At 41.4% G+C, this 22,370-nt stretch overlaps 1 protein-coding gene across 2 annotated transcripts in view; it reads right to left on the bottom strand.

The window, feature by feature from the left end:
* SH3BP5 (SH3 domain binding protein 5) overlaps positions 1-16,761 on the bottom strand; it is a 54,288-nt gene extending 37,527 nt beyond the window's left edge. The window contains exons 1-3 of one of the 2 annotated variants that reach the window (XM_059818807.1): positions 16,675-16,761; positions 14,481-14,543; positions 4,096-4,224 (exon numbers count right to left, since the gene is read on the bottom strand). In XM_059818807.1, coding sequence (XP_059674790.1) covers positions 4,096-4,224; positions 14,481-14,543; positions 16,675-16,761 — 279 coding nt within the window. Of the gene's footprint in view, positions 1-4,095; positions 4,225-14,480; positions 14,544-14,721; positions 14,750-16,674 lie in introns of those variants that run through there. The other variant, XM_059818808.1, reaches the window with a different exon arrangement.
* Between the last annotated feature and the right edge of the window lie 5,609 nt (positions 16,762-22,370).

Here is a 22,370-nt window from a genome sequence, read left to right as displayed (position 1 = left end):
CACTTGCTTTTGCACAGCATCCTGTCCCACAGCATGCTGTCACCAGGGAGGTAACACACTTCTCAAACTCTTATCATCTGCTCAGACACTATTGCGAACACTGTTGCATAGGCGCTTTCCAGCCCCAGCCCTGCAAAATGCTAAGTCAACAGTGGCTTAAGACACTCCTTACCTCAGAGGCTCAAGACCTACACTGTTGTTTACATTATTAATGTTTCCTGGCAACTTCACCCTTCTTCCCCATTACCTTTGGGCAAGAAAAGTCTAATTCTATGACTAGTCAACCAGGGAAACAGATTACTTGCAAAAAAACACACCAAACAAACAAAAAAACCCAGACATGGGAAGATTGATATTCCCAACACTTAGAACCTGGATCACCTTCTGGGTTATAGGAATTACATATTGCTGCAACATGGTCATTGCTTGTGTACATACACAATCCTCCACTATATGCCAAGGTTTTCCACTGAACATGTACATTATGGCATAAATTAAGAACAACATGAAAAGACAATGTGCCAAACACAAAAAAATTCTCACAGCAGAAACACATTAAAATTTGATTAAATGACAAATTTGGATCAAAATGCTCCAAAACAGTAAGGTGTGCCTGCAATCAACACAAAAGGCCCACTGGCATATCAAATCAGAAATCACAACAAACATGTCTTGGCAGAAGTTGCATGAAATCTACAGGGGCAAGAATATTAGCCAGCTCTCACTTCAGTCTCAGCAAAAGCTGAATAATGCCAAAAAACAGCATCCTGATTCCCTGTGCCACCACTTCAGAGGACAAAGCATTCAAATCCTAACACTAAGGGACCATTGTTTCGTTAAAGCAAAGTTTCACTCTGAGACAGACCAAGCTAAAACTCTCTTGGCATACATTACACAACCAAGATACTACAGGACTCCTGCATGGGAGAATTAATTTGTTTTGAATTTACCATTTTCTGGAAACAGAGGATTGCACAAGATGGCGATAAGGATGAGAAGATGAAAGGGCTCGAGGTCCTAAAGCTTCTCCAGGGAAGTACTTGACTTAGGGACCTCGTTTTTGCTGACCCCACATCAGTGCCCTCATACCATTTTAATGGGTTTTATCTTAGTAAGTGAAACATGTATTTCCAGAAGAGAATCATGCTGGTGCCAAGTGAAAACAAGCTCCTCGGTATGACTAAATAGAGCTTACATCAGCCAACTCACCCTACAACCGACATCTTAAATGCAAGTAACTCTGGACAACTCCTGCATTTCTGCCAAACTAGATGTCATTAATTATACAGTTCTTTGTTCCCAGAAGACTTCAATTTATAGGTCATATTTTTACTTCCCTTTACTGAAAACAACAAACAAGAATTTACACTTCCCTTTCTCTTACAAGCACAGTCATGCATTTTTCCCTTATTGTTTAATTAAAGCTGGTTCAACCACAGAGAACCTTGTGCCTATGTTTTCAGAGGCAGCCTAATGGCTCCAAAATAACTGTAAAGACAGAAGGTGGAAGACAGTCTTCAGAGGCTAGATGTTTTTATAAATTTGAACAGAAAAATATCAAACTATTCCCGAGATTACTCTAGAATTTTACATATCAAAGCATAAAAGAAAGATGCAGGCTGGCACCTAAACATATTAATATTCTGGTACATTCCTCCAGTTTCATATTTCCCTACCCACTCCTTCCCCGCGTTTTAATATAACAAATTTGCTCACAGTTAAATGGAACTTTTCTAGACTAAATTAAGACTAGAAAAACTCTTTAGGCAGATGCTTTACTGACAATTAGTGCTAATCTTGCCAATCTCCTGATTTCCTGATAGATTCACTGTCCTTCAACGCCAGTATTCCTCTTGGCCCTCACATTGTCTAATTAAATCTTGAAGTAGAAAAAGAGCCAAAGGGAAGTGAGAAACCATCCTCCTGCTCTGTCTGCTGAGCAGATACAAACAGGGAGCTCTGTTCCATGACTGGCTCCATAACACAACATGGAAAAAAGTTAAATGAACAGTTAGAAGGAGCATCCCTGCTTTAAGAGAAGTAAAATGCTATAAAGGAATTAAAAGAAAGTCGAGTGTGTAGCAAATTAGCAGATCTAGGATAAATAGCATTTAAACCTAGCTAATGACAGAATGGATTGGGAGAAAAATATGGTTCTCTCTAACAAGCCCAACACTGGAGTAGCAATTCTACAAATCTAAGGACCTTCAGTCGTTTGGGTTTCTTAGTGGTCTTGCAAAGCACCTTTGAACCAGCATGACTGAAGGGATTTCAGGGGTAGCAAAGACACAGCAATAAAAAATTCCATTTTCAGGACATGATCTGCTGCCAACTTCAGGACAGAGGACAAAGTTCACTGCTCTCAGTGCCTGATGTTACAAACCTCAAAATCATCTGATTTTTTTTGTACTGCAGAGTATGCATTTCTACCATTAACTTTTCCAAGTATAACTCTTGAAGTCCTATACATACTGTGCCTTACATAGCTATTTATAGTAATAGAAGTATAAGATCATACTTGAGGCACACTTTTAAATTGCACATACTAATTAACACAATACAAACAATTCCTTGATCTTATTTTGTTACTAACTTCCTCTCTTTCTCTAGCTCACTACTGGTTTATCTCTAGCACACACCATAGGCCCCATGAGCAGGGACTGCTTTCAGAGCAGTTACAGATGAGTAGTAGATACCGTGCTTACTGTGCTTTGAAGCAGAGTTTACATTTGCCATGCTGCTTCTAGTCTGAAGGATTAAGCCTAATAACCCCTACACATCATCCCCACTGCCTGAGACAACGGCTCCAAAACAATGTCATGCAATTTAAAGCATCAACATGGTCACATATTATCTTGAATGCCACATCCCATCAACCCAATTCCCGCTTCATCAGCTTTCAAAACGATGAAGCTTTTGTTCATGCCTCCCTTTTCTGCGCCTTGTTCTGAGGATGTATTCTCTTCTCTCCTCTTCTCTTACCCTGCGAATTTACTTTCTGCCTTTCGGCACACAACTACGCTACTTTTCTCATCCCTCAAACTCATCCCCTACCTATTTTTACAAACAAAATCCTTCTGTAATTTTCATGTATTTCACACGTTGCTCCATCTCTCACTCTCCCCTTGAACACAATCACATCCTCACTACCCAGCCACAGATCCCACCCCACACATCCTTCCAGCTGAGCACAGAAGCAGCAGCTCTAGGCAACTCTTCCTCTACTTCTGCCTCTCCCTGCCTCAAGAGGAAATAGAAGTAGCACCCAGAAACAGCTTCCCCCTTGGGGAAAAAGCAAAAGGCCTCAGACACCTGCAAATCCCATTACAGACACAAGCAGAAGCACTGCCTAAGCCACCACACGCTCAACTCTCAGCTACTTTTTCCCTGAAGTGAGATGCTGCCTGAGATCTCACAAGATTTCTTGCTTTACCTGCAGCCAGTAGATCACACCCTTACATCCACACCTCATCCTTCCCTGCCTCAGCCTCAGCCACACAGGCCTATCAATATATCAGGTAGTAGCTGGGGCATGGGAGGTAAGGTCCTGATGACAGTACAGAAAGCATAGCTCAGTTTCTCCCCAAACCAACACACTTTAGAGCCGTATTTAGCACATACCTGCTTCAACACAACCTCATCAGCACCAAACCCTGCAGGTTTCCCCAACTCTGCCCCACTCCAGCCTCTTTCCCAGCAGCTTCCAGTTGCAACCACTTAGCTGCTGAGCATTTTGCTTTAAGAAGAAAAAGCAAATACATGAAGTCTACACTGTATTTTCAGATAATTACAACTACTGATAGGGAAGAGTAGGGCTCTGAAAGGCCATTGGTAATGAGAGGAGAACCAAACTAGTCTTTTGCTGTTGGTCATTTGTGTCTGCTGTAGCTGCTCCTGGACTGAAGAACAGGTGCAGCTGTGGCTGTGAAGAAACACATTTTTGCCATCAATTCACACAGCTGACAGGCAACTCAAGACATAGACCAGTGTCAGCCAAGTGCATATGCTTAAGATGTTATTAATAGCAGGAAAGCAATGCAACCAGTATGTGCTCTCCAACTACCAGCACAAGCGTGTAAGGCAAAAAGTTCTCACCTGCCGGGCCACCCTCCGAGCTTCCCAGTAAGGTTTAGAGTCTTCTACAGCTTTTCCTATCTTCTTTACCAGTTCATCCAGTTTTACCGTTGCTTCAACCAGCACGGAGCGGAACTTCTGGCGTGCATCCTTCAAAGTGTTGCAGAAAGGAAAGAAAGAACAAAGACAGATTAGAGCTTTAAATTTATTTCTACCTGTTTGTTCCTACCTTCAGGTTGCTCTTTAGATTCACACACAAGCTGACACATTCAAAACAGTTGCTGGCAATTGGACTAAGCCAGAATTCTTCAGTAGAGGTAATAACAGGAACCCAGAACCGCATCCGAAAGCTAGCAGCCTGGACACCGAATCTTTGTCTTTCAGAGACAGCTTTTATATAAAGTCTGCAATAGCTTGTCCTAGATGTCACCTCTGGCAGGGTTTCTCAGAGAGGAATAGCTTGTAAATTACTGGCTCAGTGAGGAGGCAAACAGCAGTGTAACAAGTTCTGAGAGGGAGTTCAATGGCAAAGACATGTCATCTAGACAACACTAGGATGGGGCTAGTAGGCAGGCCAAATCCCCACAAGCAGGCTGGCAAATCAGCTGGAATCAGCATCACCTAAGCCTTAGCATTGTCATACCCCTACTACTGTTTCCCCCCCCGAGACACCATTTCACAACGCAAATGAGGATGGACAAGATCTGCTTTCTGCAGGAAGAACTGGACACTTCCCACATGGTAGATTTTCAAGTCAGCTCCTCTTTCCTTTTATAAACAAACCCTACTTACTTCAATAGCAGCAAAAAGCTTCCAGGTCCCCGTGGCAAGACTTCCTGCTATAAAAGCCCATCTTTTCAGCTATGGTTCGTATCAACGGGTAAGGACACCTACTTTCCATTTGATTGTTATTATTTACTACATTTAAGAAAAGTAAATTCCAGCTGCTTCCAAACTGGATGAGTTGCCCTCTTTACATGATTAGCTGAAGCAATTAAAATATTTTCTCTGCTCCACTGAAATTTCCACACCTGTAAGCAAAGTGATTCTGATTTCAATCTCAGTATCTAACACAGACTCTAAATCAATGGAATTATTGCAGAGAGATGCAAATTCAGGCTGGGACCTGGCCCAGGATTTAAGGAAACGAAGAGGAAGGGCCACGTGAGCTCTTGACAAGCCTTGTAATTCTAATTAGAGAGCAGGATTTACGCAGTCTGCTGGAGTGACATGTTGATTATCAGGAAGCAGCTGGCTTGAGCAAGTGCTCTAATTCAGGAGGTTTTTGTCAATATTATTGAGGATTTCTAGAATGCACAACTGTTTATTCATTGGAAGAATTAAAATGCATTGGAACCTACCACTATGCTCTCAGCAGTGGAAAAAAACTGCAATAATACATTAGTTTTTACAGAAAAAGCAACATACTTCAGTAAAAGCTTCTTTGCTTCCTTTTTAGTGTTATTTAAAACCTTAACCAGCATCGGTAATATTTTAGTCCAATGCAAATAGCTTTAGATTCTTCAGGTACTCCAATTTATTCTAAGGAACTATTCAAATGGGTAACAAGGTCAAAAATGGATAATTAAATGCACATTAACTTATTATGTTATTAACTCAAATCCAGTCAATAATCTCATTTCTTAGTGAAAGGCTGAAACATATCATTCAAACAATATGTATAGAGTCAGTTATTTTCTCAGTGAGAAGAGTTTGAATATTTCCAATTAAAGTACTGGACGATATATGGTTCACTGCTCAAAATGAGTTTCACAAGTAACTGAAATAAGACTGCAAGCATGATGACTATACTGCAAGAAAAACATTAAGTACTGAAGCATATTTAACAAAAAAAATTTTTCCTACAAGTGCAGGAACAAAATTTAAAAATCATTTCTCGATGAGTCAGTCTGAAGGTTTGCTTTTCACTTTCTTTGTGAAAGCTGCATATTAGGATACTAGTGGAAAGCAAATAGTTAAAGGAAAACATAAATGTATGTGCATTAAGTAAAAAAAACCCTATGCAATGATTCATCAAAAAATTCAGTTCCCATGTTTGTAAGATAAGCACTTGGAACAAAGAAACCATCACTACCAAATCTGTGCTTAGAGCCCTACCCCAAATTTATTCATGTAATAATTACATACACTCTTATCCAATAGGAAAAAGAGGACTAGTCTCCACCTGGAATTTAAAAAAAAAAAAAAAAAAAAGAAAAAACAAACCAAAAAACACCAAGGACAGAGCAGTCAAAATAACAGCAACTTTGGTACCCATTAATCTCCCACCAATTCAGATGAAGCACATACAAGTTACTAAACTGTAACTAAACCTGGAACTGGCACCTGAGACACAGGTTGTGCAAAGGGTTAAGCACATGTTTATCTATGAGCACAGCCCCACTTCACACAGTAGCTAGTTACACAGAATAGGGAGCTTCAGCTGAAGAATATATTGGTGTGAACTTCCAGTTTATCATTTTCCCCAAAAGACGCTCGCTTCCTATTTTGAGGCTTTATTTGGGTCTGACCATCCTCATTTTTTCCAGTGAAGAACAATAACGAAAACCAAAACACCCCAGAACTTTATAGCCGTGTCATCCATCACATGACTTATTTTAAATGACATTTATTCTCAGGCTCCTGACAGTCAGGAACACAAGCCTGCAGGCTCCGCCACCTTCTGCATGAGAGAACAAGCAGATGCTCGTACTCTGCTGGGATCAGTCCCCCTACCAAAGGTTTCCAGCCATCCCTCTCGGACACAGCAACAAGATGCCGAGTTCTCCGAGAAGGTGTAATGCCAAACCCATGCCCTCTCCTGCACTATACATACCACTTTTACTCTCCACTAGCCCCAACTACACTACAAAAGCAAATGATCCCCCCACAGTATATCTACACTATGTGTGCTCCTGCGGCAACCCAGTGCATCCATATCACCCAGCCTCCTCAATTCAAACTGATTGAGCACTCACGTTCTCAGTGACCGCAGGTCCTATCTGGGAGCTATGGAAACATCTCCCATGAGCAGGGGCACAGCTCCCTCCTGCAAACACGCAGCCAGACTCAGTGCGTCGGCCCTGCCACGTGCTGGCAGGGCATCTGTAAAAATCATCACCCTTGAGACGGTGCAAAATTCCCCTGGCAGGTGCCCCCAGGGAAATTTAGATAAGAAATAGAGGTGCAGCAGCTATTTTTACTCTTCATGTGAAACTGAGGATGTCAGAAGCACCAAGGCAACTGCCTGGTGCACTTGCTACTTACATGACACGAAAAGCGTTATCTGTGGTTCACGGGAAGGATGGGCCTATGGTCAAGACAATAACTTGGCAATCAATTTAATTCCCTGCTCTATGTCCGGCTTCCTGCATTACTGTCAGTGATACACTTCGACCCACATGTGAAGTGGTTCAAAGCTGTAAATCCTCTTAATGGTGTTTTCTACAAGAACACTCACATCAAAAACTTAAGAGGCTCAGGAACAGCACAGCAGTGCAGTTCATCCATGGTCCCCAGCATAAGGGAAGCCTTACATCTGTGTTAGGAAGACACCAATACCACCTTCAACTTACTCATCAAATCCTCTGGTGTGATGTGCCTCCCTACAAGTGTTACTATTTAACTGCCAAACTCTTGCTTCATTCAGACCTTTACCTAGTACACATGGATAATAGAGAAAGGAAAAGACGACAATTCCTGCAACTTGCTGCTGTGAGCAAAACAGAGACAGCACAGCATATGCCATGCAACTTTCCTAGCACAATTCCTAGTTTCTGTATTTCAATTCCTTGAAAGATGATGCTTTCCCAGCAGAAACACTAGTTATTGATAAAAGCAAATATGCAGCCTTAGGTACAAACCCTGTGAGTCACACTCACCATTTCTGGGGGGTTTTTTTTGAAAAAAACACACATGGGTTTGTTTTTCTCATCACTGCACTGAATACATACACAGATGAAATAAACTGTAACAGAAGCAATGCAACTGACAAAAGACATCTCAAACACCCAGACAACATTTCAAAAGCATGTTTTCCCCTCTACTCACTCATAATCTTCCACGATAATTTTTAAGAACACCTTGTTACTGATGTTGCAAACAGAAAGGCGGTAACAAAAGCTGACTGGCTAACATTTCCAACGTTTTCTCCCTCCTATCTGCTCAAATGAGATGATGATAAACCTTTTCAAAGCTGGATAAAAGCCAATTAAGGCACTTTACCCTCAATACGTGTCGCAAGGTGCAAAAAAAAAAAAGTAGCAGTCAAAACTTCCCACTTAAGTTATAGTCTTAATAACTAGACTTTCACTACCTAGGCATTTGTCATACACATGCTCTAGCAGGCATAGCACTTAGTGCATCACATGAACAGCTACAGTTTACTTTTCAACAGCTTGTTCAGCTGCAAGAACTCCCTCTCATCAACTTTCTTCCTGAAAATCCTTAGCACTTTTCTCCCAAATGATAGATTTCACAAGCACAGTTTTAGGGAGCATGCCAGACTTCTACCCCATATATGCTTTTACTGCAATAGTTCATTATTAAAAGCAGACTTTGTTTCCAGTAACTTGCTGTTGGGCAACTACCTGCTACTGCACCAAAAGAGGGATCACACTTAATGACAGGCCATCCGTACAGCAGCATTTTGGAGATCCACCCTCAAATGTGGAAAGAAACTAAAATACAATTTTACACTTACACTGCACCTGTTGGAGAATAAAGCATGCTTGTTTTCCTTTCTCATGAGGGATGGTGATGAGCTGGTGTTAGACACCAGATGACAGGCAAATAACTATTTCTGCCCATCAAATGAACCATGTATTTTCAAACAATTTTCTTTTTAAAATGAACTTAACATATCAACCAGGTATGAAGCATCTTAGTACCAAGCACATCTAAATTTCCTTTACAAAGGTTGTTCTATGACCTTTCTGCCAATTTGGTGTGCAGAACCTCCAACAACACATTAAACCAGCCTGGGAGGTGCATGGAAAATGAAATGGCTGACTGAGGGACAGGCTTCATCAATTTCCAAGAGGGAGGCAGTATCCATACCTGTCTTCCTCTGCTACAGAGACCTTCCAGATGCAAAAGCTCATTTCCAAGTTAAAAAACCATCAGTATCAACAATGTCCAAGTGTAAAAGCAGGTAGGCTTCCCAATTACATACATATAAGATAGATGCACGTGCATGTGCTCAGAAAGCTACCTCAGAGCATCGAACAGGTTAATGACATTTTTAACATCTATTGGGTGCCTGAGCAGTTCGAGTAAACCAGGCTGACTACAAAGTGAAAGGAAGGCGTTAAGTAACACCTCAATTTTTAAGCATGGGGAAAAGTCTTTTTTTCCACATAGCTACTAATTTGCCAAGTAAGAACAATAAAAATTGGTGTTTAGAAGTGGCTCTAACCTCCTGCTTGCAGACAGTTACAGACTGAGACTACAAATACACTGATATTTTTAGTCCTCTTGGAAGAGAGAGGAAAGCAGGCAGGGGAAGGCACTGGGTGCTCCTTCCAAAACAAGATTTCTCTGCCTAACCCTTCCTTCCTCCCTTAGGCTAGAAACCCATCTCTGTCAAGAACATGAATCAAGTAAAGCCCTTTGACTCACTCGGGCAACAAAATCTTTCCAGAGCCATAGCAGAGGAAGAAGCCTTTCCTTACTCATCCATGGATGTAAACAGAAGGCAAAACAACAAGCAATCCACACGCAGGAGCCATTTCCTACGGTAACAAGTAGATTATAAAGAGACATGGAAAGATTTGTCCTGCTAGTGATGGATAAATCCATCATGCATGTATATTGCACTCCAAAAGCCAGCAGGAATACCAGCCAGCGAGCTGCTTTGCTTCTCCCTGATCTCTGTACTCTTTTATGGACACTGGAAGATGCTGCACAGGGATGCTGATAGGACGGTGGATGTTCCTACAGATAGATGTTTCCCCAGGCCAAGAAGGCATGCTCAGAATGAGATTCCTGCCACTGACAGGCCATTTTTCTAAAATTTGAAAGATTGAGGATTTTTTTTTTTTAAAGTCTACTTAAAATTCTTGCGCGTGACAGGGTCAAAAGCTTGAGCTTTACCCCAAAACCAAGTATTTTAGTGAGGAAGTAAGAAGAACAACTCTAAATAAAATAGCCCTTCCCCTTCTGAGAGGAGTTCAAATGCTGACAAGGCTCACAAGTAAAAGAGCACCACAGCAGATACACCCCTTTCCTTTGACTCTATCCAACACCAACCCAGTGCGACCCTTAGGATAAATCCAGGACTAAAAGTAACACAAAGTCTTGCAGATTAGGACTAGAGGATCTAGGCAAGCATAGAAGAAGGATCCTAACCAGGTCCTACTTGTGACAAGCATGGCTGAAAGTAGCACTGTTCAGGTCTAATTTTCACATGCGGTCATCTCCCCTTGACAAACATCGGCAAGCTCGTAGCTCCAGCAACACAAAAACTCTCTCTAACAAAAACCACATTTGGAATAGCTGGAATTCCGTTGGTAATTTTAATGGTATGTGCTGTATTTCCCCTCCCCCGCAATGCTGCTGGAGGGTCCCTGAGTGAATTTGTTACATCTGAATTGTACTTTCAGGAACCAAAGACATGTATGAGTTAACTGGACAGGCAAGTCATGAACATTTGTTAAGTACATTTGCAACTCCTGATGTGAGTTCAGATGGAGATGCATTTCCAATAAACAGGAAAAAAGCTCAAATAGCAAGGCACTGCTCTAACTTGCATTTGGCCAAAACATACTTGCATGACCACTGCAAGATGTTTCCTCCGCCTCTTCAGACACTTCAAACATAAACAGGGACGTTAGCAGAGCGAAGTGTTAAATCCCTCAGAGGACCCTTTTCCTGTGTCAGTAATGTTCAGTGTTGCACTTAGTATGAGCAGCATTATGGATTTTAAATCAAGCCTAATCAAAGATTCATTAACAGGCAATACATTAACACAACATATAACTACCAGCCACTCAATGCCCTTTAGCGGCTCCGCAACTCCTGAACAGGCTGTGAGCATCATCAGGTCAGGGTATTTCTCCAGGGTTTAATAGCACAGGTCAAAAGAGCAAAAAATGAGTAATTATATCAAGTAAAAGAATAGATGTAGCCAACTTCAATGTGTCTGTTCAAGTCATGCCACACACGTAAATCCACCCCTCTCACAGGTGGTTTGGGTGCAGAATGTATTTTAAAAGATAAAAAAAGGCAGGATGATCAACTTAAAACAGATCACATGGCAGTTTGGGTGCAGAACTTTCAAAATAAAATAAAAAATAGCAGGCTGATCAACTTAAAACAGAATTCCCCATTTTATCACCTCTGTGAGCAGCAAATGCCAATATTTTCTACATAGTTCAACCACGGACATGTCTGTGGCTACATCAAGAGAGTGTACTCTCAAAATCCGAGAAGCCTCTACTGATTTCAGCCCCATAACATTTCCATTGGGTAAAGCAGCATTTTTACTTCCATTTTGCAGATATAGACCTGAGGCACAGTGAGAACAAAAGCATGGGGTTTAGAAGCATTTAACACCTACAGTCTTTTTTTCCAGTTAATGGGAACTGGAGACAGTCAGCAGTCGCATGTACAGCAACTCCTGCAAAGTTACAGGAAGTCCAGGACAGACTTGCAGTACTTAGATGCCACAAGGTTACTCTTCCTGCTTATCAGAGGGTACATCAAGTCACAAAAACATGGGTGTCTTTTTCTGAACTTCCTTCAGAAAAATATACCTTTCACTCAAACACTCCCATTGCTTTTCCAGATTATTCTGGGAAAAAATTCAACAGTGGGAACATATGGACCACAAAGTAACGCTACAGGAAGCTGGCAATCAGCATCTTGTGCTGTAAATAGCCTAATGATACTATGTTCCCATTAAAGTCAACTATGATCAGATATTGAAAAGATGAAGAAAATAATAATAGAAGAATAGGATAAATACAAGTCCACTGTCTGGTTAAAAAACCACACATCTTTCTTCTAATGAAATATCTTGCAATAGCAGAACACCACAAACTAGGAAGGCGTAGCAAGAGGGACCCAAAGCAGCTAGTAACAGCCAAAATAGCAAATCTTCAAAGGCAAACTCATCACGGCTCTCCCAGAAGCCCACATTTTCAGCAGCATTCAAAGATTTTGGAATTCTTTGAAGCAGAATGATCCCAGTTCTAAACTCCCCCTTCCAAACTCTGGATTTATCCTATAAGGCTGCTTGGCAAAGCTTTCTTTTCTTGTCCAGAGTATGAACGCAGGGATTTTCTTCTAACCACAAGTGTCGTGCGGTTTTTTTGTTTGGTTTTTTTTAATATCTTTCCTCTAGAAAGGTCTTAAGTCCATTTAAAATGCGTTTATCAACATGTATATAAATTCAGCCTTGCTTACTTCATCCAACTGCATTTGTCCTCAAAATTTAAGCAGATCAAAAGTAATGAAAATCTTTCCAGATTAAAAATTATGCATTTGCATGATACCACAAACTGGCTTCAATCCAGTAAGATTTTCAGATGAAAAGCAGAGAAGAAACATTCATAAGAGCATACTGTTGATGATATTTCAACTTAATTCCATCAAACACTGCTTACAGTAAGTACTACAGACAGATCTGAAGTAAACATTTAATGACACAGAGGTAGAAAGCATCATATAATCATTCTCTGCACCATCTGACACCTAGTATTTCTTAGACTAAGTAAAATTAGCAAGAATGTAAGATCAAGCTAATGTGGAAACACTGTTCTTTTATTTACAATTATATATCCAGGAGCCTTTCAGCCTTTAGAGCTGAGCGTGTGTCACACACAGAGTAGCTACAAATCTCCAGGCTCTACAAACACTTGAATACATGAATAATTTTAATCGAGCAGTAAAATCCCATCTTAAGTCATTGGGACTTATTTCATGAGTATACATTTGCATTATTATTACTATTCTATCTGCTTCATAATATGTCCTCAGTGCAAGGTTATGACAAGATTTATGAAATCCAGGCAACTATCCACAGCACCATCTTCAATTTCAGTACCTCAGCATGGAATAAGGAGACTGACAAGACACGTATAATGATTTTTTTTTTTTCAATATATGTGTATAAAGAGTCCTGAAGTCCATTTAATTGGTACTGTTGCAGACTAGCATGCTGATTTTTAAAGTTCACTCATAAAATTTAAATCAAGCTAGTGACACTGAACAGTTTTCACAGCTGACATATAGTTTAATTTTGCATAACAAATAGTCCCCCATTCCACTAAGTTTATTTGCCAATAAATTAATTATCTACATGTCACAAAGCACAGAAAATACAAACAAGTAGGGAGAAGAAAATAACCATATGACAAGGCTGCTTTGTTTCCAGAGAAGTTCATAACCCTATATTCTGTTCTGTGCACACAGTGGATACTCCAATATTTTAAAATACTACCAGGAACCATCCCATGCTCCAGGTACCCATCTCATGAAAACACGCATACGGAGGGGGACGGGGAGGGTGTCAACACAGACTTTGACATTTTGAAGATGCAGAACAGAACTCTATAGGTGTAATTTTAGACTATGATCATCACTGCAATCTCAGCATGTTTTTATACAATATTCAAAATATTGTAATGTTATCAAAATTATTTAGGATGTAAAGTAGCATTTTATGCCAGTTTTCCTTTAGCAGCATATTCATCTTGCACTTCCACTGGCTTTATCTTCTTTGTTTTCCAGTTAACAAAAGAAAATTTAGACACACAAATAGGACAGTTTGTTTTGATTTGTTATTAGATCAATTATGCTGAGCCTTCCCAAATAACTACCAAGTTGCTGAAGCTCGAATGTGGGGCTTTAGAAACAGTTTCTTCAGAACTTTGTAAGATTTTTAAGTGTCCAAGAAAACTTCTTTTTCCAGCTAGGAAGTCTTTTCCTTCAACTTTCCTTCACTACTTTCCTCACTCAGAAAGTAACGACAAAAAAGGCAAAACTAACAAGCTGAAAAAAAATAGCCACCAAAGAAGAGATCCTGGCAGGTAATTGTACAGCAAAGAACTCTTAACCAAATAAACTTTCACTGTCTATAATCACAAGAACAGAAACCTAAAACAGTGACTTGTAAAAACAGAACATGTCTGAGTTTAGTTTCAAAACCTAAAAATATGGTTTGGCAGCGGGGGGTTGGGGGGTTCCCCACATAGGGTTTTTACACTGTCAGCATCCCTCTACCTTCTCCCTTTCTGTTCCAGCTGCTAGCTCAATTCACACCTTTAAAAATCATCACCAGACTCTTGCTGCCAACTTACCATTCAGGATGGCACAATTCAGGAGGGAACCTACTCAAAAATACTGTTCTGTTGCTCACAAAATCCAACATGCACAAAAGGAAAATGCAAGGATGAATTCTTTACCTCCAGCTCCGTCTCTCTGCGATTGATATCATCTGTAGATTGATTTAATTTTTCCAGCTCCCCCTAGAAAGAAAGGTCAAACGCATATTAAGAAATCAGGGGGAAAAAAGGTATCTGAGAAGGCTCATTCAGCATCCCCACTAAAAGCTCACAAGGGCTGCGGCTTACAAATTCAGTGAAAAGAGGAAACCTTGAGACATTCAGAATAACTTTGCCACTGATCTTCTATTTTGTTACTTACAAGAAAAATAATCAGAGAAGCTCTATAGTTTTATTTTAAGGCAGTACATTTCCTGTTCCGGCCTATTCCTCCTGTTAAAAATAAACATAAGGTATAGTAAGTCCTGTCTTGTTAATCAATATAGTCAGTATCTGCTAGTTTCCAGTGATACACACACACACACCCCCCCTCAAAATCATTAGCATAAAACTAGTACTATCACAGGAGACATACAGTGAAAGCACAGCATTGATAAGAAACATGTCTTGTAGCACAGCAGGCATTTTACTCATAGATTTTGGCAAACCGTTTTATAACGCAACCACTCAATCGGACATATTATTATGTTTACTTAGTCTGCCTTCGTGCTAATGTTTTGATTCTTAACAGCAAAACCAAAGGTGTTTAATCCCTTGAATAAATATTTACTAAAGGTGGTGTTGGCATGAATGAAGTTACTGTAAAAACAAAGTTCATTCTTAATTACTTTCTTACCACAAAAAGCAACCCTCAGAAGCAGACTTCAATAGCCTTCTTTATTTGAGCAACATGTTACTCCATGTGAGATCCTGTGATTTCAACCCGAGTGTTCTCTAACTCAAATGCTACTTAATTTTCAACTGGTGTAACAGAATCCACCTTGAAATGTTTAGCTATATAAACCAAACGCTATAAATTGATCGTCACTTGAGCAATTTCCCACTAGATTACAAGAATGACTCTGGTTACAATCAGAAAGGAATTAATTGCAACAGTTTAGTGCCATTATCCTCAGAGATCAGATTTCATTTCCAGCTCCCAGAATGTGGAAGATACATATTTGCATATCCATGTTTTCTGAAATAGACACTCATACAGAAATTACCTAATTGCCTTTTACTGTAAGGCTAAGAACATTACTGCTCTCATAGAGGCAGACACAGCAGCCTGTTTTTTCAACCAAACAGAAAACTCAACAAAAACACTGGTGCACCAACAACGTGCAAATCAGGTACGCGGAAACATGTTGCAAGCTGAAGAACCTAAGGCCAAAATTAGATCAATAAGCACTAGCGGAGCTCAGCTTCTCAGAATCAGGGCAGTAACAGGCTAGCTTTTAGCTGAGGGCCTCGCTCTGCGTAACCATGTTTTGTGAATTTTGCAATCGCTCTGCTCAGCCCTGGAAAAGAAATGCTCACGATGGAGAAAAGAATGACAATTACAGCAAGGAGGGCCCTATGCCAAGGATCCATCCTCTCAGCAATGTACACACACACTTACATTCACTCATGACAAACAGTGCCAGCAAGGCTGGAGGCAAAGGCCATAAATCTGCAGAGACCTAAAAATACATTTCATTTCGGGGACCACAGCGTGTTGAAGTTTGCGCCAGGCAATTGGTCAAGACATGATTTTGGGGAGAAAAGCTTTGTTTAGAAACCGTGCAAGAATAAAAAGCACTTCAGAAGGCATTCATAGAGAGGAAACACCATCTTCCACTAAAGTTCCTTTTTAAAACAAATGATAATAATTTTTTAAAAAAATCTGTGTTTTCCCTCATTTACAAATTTCTGAGCATCAGCCCTGTTTCACGAGCAAGGTCACGCTGTCATGGTCAAAAATAAAAGGGGGGGGGGGAGGTAATTTCAGCAGGAGAAGGAAGGACGCCCAACGGAGCCCGACGCAGAGCGCTGCCCGGAGCCGCGGGCTAACAAAGGGCTGGGGTGCCCCGGGGCCGCTTCCCCTGCACCCGGCGGGTGCCGAGACACCCGGGGCTGCTCCGTACCGCCGGGCAGCAGAGGCAAATATATATATATATATAAAAATTTATGTGTATATATGTATGAACATACGGATTAAAAAGCAAAAATAAGAAAAAGTAAAATGCAATCATTATAATAATTATATAAATTACATACATTTTAAAATAAATTAAGAAATTAACACATGCGCGCCCCCCGGAGAGGCCGGCAAGGGGCAGCGTCCCTCACTCACCTGGATGCGGGGGTCCACCTCCTCCTCCTCCTCCTCGGGGCGCGGGCCCTCCTCGGCGGCGCAGCCGCGCCTGCCCCCCGGTTCCATGGCGGCGGCTGCCGGCGCTTCCCGCTCCGCCGCTGCCGGCTCCGGCGCCGCGGCCGCCCCGGCCCGGCCCGGCCCCCGCCCCGCCTCCGGGGGAAACCCCTCCCTCCCCACAGCGCCCCCCGTCTCTTTGTGCATTCGCACCGCAAGGAGGAAATGAGCGCAAAATTGCGGGGTTTCCTTTTTTTGAACCCTCCTTCCCTCTCCACCGCCCCTTTTTTGTGTGTTAACGCTTGTGTTTTGCCGTGCTCGGTGCTGGCCCCGCCATCCTCCCCGCCGGGCAGAACGAGTGCAGGCAACTGCAGTGCGCGAAACCAAAATGAGTACTTTCAGGTGCAGGGAAATGCTAACGATACCTTGCGTGGCTTTTCTCTTTTTTTATTTTTTTCCCTTCTTTTCTTCTTTCAGGCTCTGCTGGAGGCTGACGTATCTATGGAAAAGAAAATGGGAGAGAAAGGGCAGAGATAAAAAAGGCACTTTCAACAACCTTGAAAATTCAAATGAAACCCTCCTTTCTATTGTGTGGCAGCTAGGCAAGCAACTATTGTACCTACTGGATGCAGCAGAAAAAGACATACTAAAACCATGTCCTTTTGTTGTCAGTAAAAAGGAACTTCTTGCAAGAAGCACCGATGCTATGTACGTGCGTGGCCCCTGGCTAGCAGAGCACGTCAGATTAGGGTCTCCTTAATCATGGGGGCAGTGCCCAGGCTGGCACACAAACACTAAATGGGAAAAGAGTGGGCAACACTTGTGACTAGCAGTGTACCAGCAGCGATTGGCTCCAGCACCTCTTCATGTCACTGGCCTCAGGCCTGGCTGAAACCCCTTGTCTGGGCTGCAGCAAAGAAATAAAATTTTAAACTATTACTTTCTCTTCCCTTCTCACAGCAACCCCAGAGAGAGACTAACAGTGCATTCCCTCATCATTGAAAAGGAAAACCATGATGCTTTGTCTTTTCCCTCCTCAAGAAACAGAGAAGACAGTCCCACCAAAGCACATGGGCCAGGCTACCCACGTAGGACAAACAAGGCAAGAAGTGGCAGCTGGCTGAGCCAAGGCCCTTCCTCAAATCACACCAACCACAATGAACCGCTTCCTCACTCCCTCTGGGTAGATAACAAGTCATTTCAAACAGATGAGGAATGCATCTCCACCTTAAAAGTATCACTTTTGATTTAACCCCATTTTTGTTAGAAAACACCTCAAAAGATTAAAAAAAATAAAATTAAAACAAAAGTTTAGATGTGGTGAAGAAGCTTCTTTTGTGAGACTGAAGATGAAAAAAAAATCTCAGCAAAGCACAGGAGGATAAAAATTCATGTTCCTAAGGTAAAAAGGAGGCAAAAGAAAAGCAGTCAAGCTCTTCCAAACACTGTAAAGCAATCAAAAAAAAAAAAAGGATGGGAGGAAGAGGAGAGTAGCACAAACACTTGAAAATAGTATAAACATGCAAAGTGACACCAACAAACTAAAATTATCAAGGAACAGAGGAGGTGTTGCAAAAATGCAGATGGGTTGTTAGCAACATTTTCATTTCTCACAGCAGAAGAAATCATGTAGAGGGAAAAAAAAACACAAATCAGCCAAACCCAAGTGTTTCAACTCTTACTATTGTCCATTAAGGGAATTCAATGTGTACACACAGCCAGAGGTTCCCAGGACCCTGGTATCTCTCATCCCCGGTGTGCTGTGGCTCATGCCAAGACTGTGGTGGTCAAACATCTGAAGTTCTCATCATCCTAAAAGAGCACAGAAAACACAAAGCAGCATATGGAAGAGTTAATGCTGGCAATCCCGCTGTTACCACTTACATTTCTAGAATACAAGGCTATGTAAAACAGCTACTGCAGCTATGCTATGTTTCTCTAAAACTTACGCAGTCTGACCCACAGCAATGTCAAGCAAAGCACTGCCTGCTGCTTGGGGTACAGAAGTGCTCCTGCGCAGACAAGCTCTCCTGAAGGGATTTGTAATGTTTGCACGAGGACCCTGTTCTTCCACTGCCACCATGACAGTCCCCGTGACTGTCACAGCTCAAAAAATCTCCAGCCAAATTCATCAATCCGCTACCATCAAGGCAGAGCAAGCTGTTTATTTCCTCAATCATACAGTAGAATTAGCATGTTGGAAGAGCTGCCTGCAGAGCTTAATGCTGTGCAGGAGACTGTATGAATACTAGGCCCCTTTCCCCACAGCGCTGAAATCTCACACAGAGCCCCAAGGCTATTAAGATCGTTTTATATCAAACCAATAGATCGGAAGGATTTATATATAAAAAAATTGCTGAAGAATGCACAGGTCATACATCTGTCATCACTGCAGGCATCACTAAGGCAGAAACAGAAAAGTGGCCTTAAGGGAAAGGGAAAGATTTGATAGAAAAGGGAAAGGGAGACTATTCAGTACACATGAAGATTAATAAAAGACTCAAGAATATTATTTGCATGCTCAGTTTTTTCTCTTCTCCATAAAATAGTTTCGACTGAAACCACTGTCACATGCAAAGGGCGGCAGAGCCCCAGGAGTATCCAAGGAACAATCCTGCACAGCACGTAGGCAGGCTTCATGCTCCACTTCAGTCAATACGGTGCAAGAAATCAACTGTGGACGATGGCATTTAGGTACTACTTTTGCCAAGTCATGAATGATCTCATCCCAGCAAATCTCTCCTACATGATCTGTTAAAAGCCAGGCACCTCCCCAACCCCACCCCACTCCCAGAAAGCAGTCATACTGACCTTTTTGCTTCCCCTGCAAGTCCCACATGCACGAAGGCGGCTGAGTAAAGCCTGCATGAGGCTTGACCGAGACAGTATGTGCTTTCTCCTGTATCAATATTTCAAAACCCCGGTCCCAAGCATTGCATATTTGAACAAAGCACTGTCAAGTTAAGGCAGGAAGAAACAACTTGCTCTTTCACTAATGGGATTCCAGAGTGGCTGCAGTGGAGAATTAGCCCAGACCTGCTGAGCTGGGCTGCAGCTTGACACGAGCTATGCTGGAGACAGTACAGCTCACCTAAAAAGCACCAGGAGAGATACCAGTGGAGGAAGAGCCATGATCCAAGTTACTTCAACAACCAATTTAATTGCACCAGGCAACACCTCAACATTGCGACATGACAGCAGGCATTTGGGGTACAAGCCCATTAGCACCAGATCCTGGAGCATGGAAACTCCTGGGCAAGGTGATGCTCTGGCCAAGAGCACTGCTACAGTCTTACTTTTGAGGAAAGTTGCTAGAGAACCTCATTTTTTGGTCCCACGGAAATCCTCAGTGTACAGACACCATTTGGCAGGGGAAAGAGGGAAACGTCTGTACTTTGAGGGAGGAGTACAGAGAGGAATTCTCTCCCTCGTTCTGGAGGATGGTTTGTAGATCAGGTATTATATCTCTGAATAGACATTGGGGAACTAGAAGCTGCATTTTAAATAAAATCACCTAGGAAGAAGCATGCATTAGTGAAGAACCGCTTGGGGAAACATACTAATGATTGTAGTTAATTTGGGGGGGGGGTGTCAAAGTGAATGGATAGTGTAATTTTACATATATTTGATAATGGTAGATTCTGAATGGATTTTAAGGAAAGGTTGGGTTTTTTCCAAATCTCATCTTACATTCAAATTTCTGCTCATACTTGCCCTCAAAGCTTGCTTCTACCCAAGTACTAGAGGCAAGGGCCTAAAATACAAATCAAAGTTGCATTTCCTCCCTCAGAAACAACTATCTCCTCTTTGTGAACACTGATAGCATATTGAGCAGAGTTCAGTACTAATTAACGCACATTCGATTACTGAAGACACATTTGCAGTTCATGGAAACCTTTGTGGAGAAAACAGCCTGAGAGACAGAGCCTTGCTTACAGAATACTGCCTCTCTCCTCAAGGGGACTGGAGAAATAGTTCTGCTCTGAAAAATTCTTCTGCTTTCATTGATTATGATGCTAGAGAGTAACTTCCAATTGGCCTCAAATATTGAAGCAGTGTTGCAATTTGGTTTTAAATAACTTACCACCAAACAAACACAGAAGTAGTATAAACAGTCCAATTCTAAGGAGAAAGAAAAGTCTATAAAACATGCCCCCCAAAATACATTTATGGGCATAAAATCCTCCATGCAATTTCTTAACTGAATTAATCCTGAAGACCAATTTACCACACTGACTTTTGCAATGTTACACCAGAAATTAGTTTAGCTCAGGGAATGCCTCATTTAAAAACAAAGTCACCATCTCCCTCTTCCAAACTGCAGCAAAGACATTGCTCTGTCAACATTCAAACCCCATATGCTTTCCTGGTTTTCAGAAGTATATTGCACGTGTCCGAAACATTTTTAAACATTAAGTAGGATCTCACCCACAGTCACAGTATGTTTGAAGATCAGGTCCTCCGTATCTTAATCTTCGATAAGAGGCTAAGCACATACATTTTTTTAATATATGCACTGCATTTATGAAAGAGTTTAAATTCCCTGGATGCACATGTGGGGTATTAAACACTTAAGAAGTGGTCAGAATCAAAACTTCCTCTGGCTTATTTCTCAAGCAAATTTTCACGCTTTCATACTCACAATGGTTGCAGCATGCTTGTGCTCTCCATTTTAGGAAGCGCTAAAAATCAATTCTTTTTTTTATACCAGTTTGTAAGATGCTATCGCCTTATGAACTTGCATACAAACGATGCATGCAAAGACACATTAATGGAGCTTGAGCATCTATGGTACAAACAATTGTATATTTCCCCACCGACAAGGAATGTATTTAAAGAAAAAGCTACATCCCAAAATACCCTTTAATTTCACTTCTTTTTAACAAGCACCATTTAAGGATGATTAAAAATACCCTCTAGGCTTCACAGGACTACAAAGAAAGGAAGCTCATTTAAGGAGGTACAATCTATTTTCTAGCCACACTAATATTAGTATCTTTCACAAAACCTAACTACAAGGATTATTAGCAAAATTACCTGCCGGACCAATTTCTACTGGGTATACATTTATATCCCATGAGCTACTTTTCTTATTGTTCTGAAGCCTGATATTGATGATGCTTTATACAGATAGCGTGAGTGTAATATAGTTTTTATATATATACACTCACATACACTATGCTATATACATATATATAAAATGCATGACTAACAGCTTGATGGATTTCCCTGCATGTTGTTGTTTCATTGGGAAAGAACCACCATCGTCACAGGACTTACTTTCTCCTCCTCCAAGCTGTCTTTTGGCAAGGCGGGTGGAATTTCCCACTGGAAACCATCAGCACAACACTATATCTGCAGAGGAGCAGTCCCGCTCCTCATCTGGCCAAAATACAGTATGTGCTGCCTTTGCAGATTTAGAAAATAACAGAGTAACATGAGACTCTTCCTCAGATCTGCTGCTGAACGATAAGAAAGATCCCTTTTACAGTGCTTGATACTTGAACAGGGAAAAACCCTATACTGCACCCTTTTAAGTTGAATATATCCACCTAGGTTCCCAGTCCTGCTGTCTGCTTTCCTCGATAAGTAGTCTCCCATCTGTTTCAACAGGAGCAGGATCAAATGCAAAGGTGTTAGTCTGTACTCAAAATAAGGCCTTAGACAAGAGGTGTTGCCTT

The sequence above is a fragment of the Gavia stellata genome, chromosome 6 (assembly GCF_030936135.1).
Source record: "Gavia stellata isolate bGavSte3 chromosome 6, bGavSte3.hap2, whole genome shotgun sequence".
NCBI lineage: Eukaryota > Metazoa > Chordata > Aves > Gaviiformes > Gaviidae > Gavia > Gavia stellata.
This window is presented reverse-complemented; position numbering and strand designations above follow the sequence as displayed.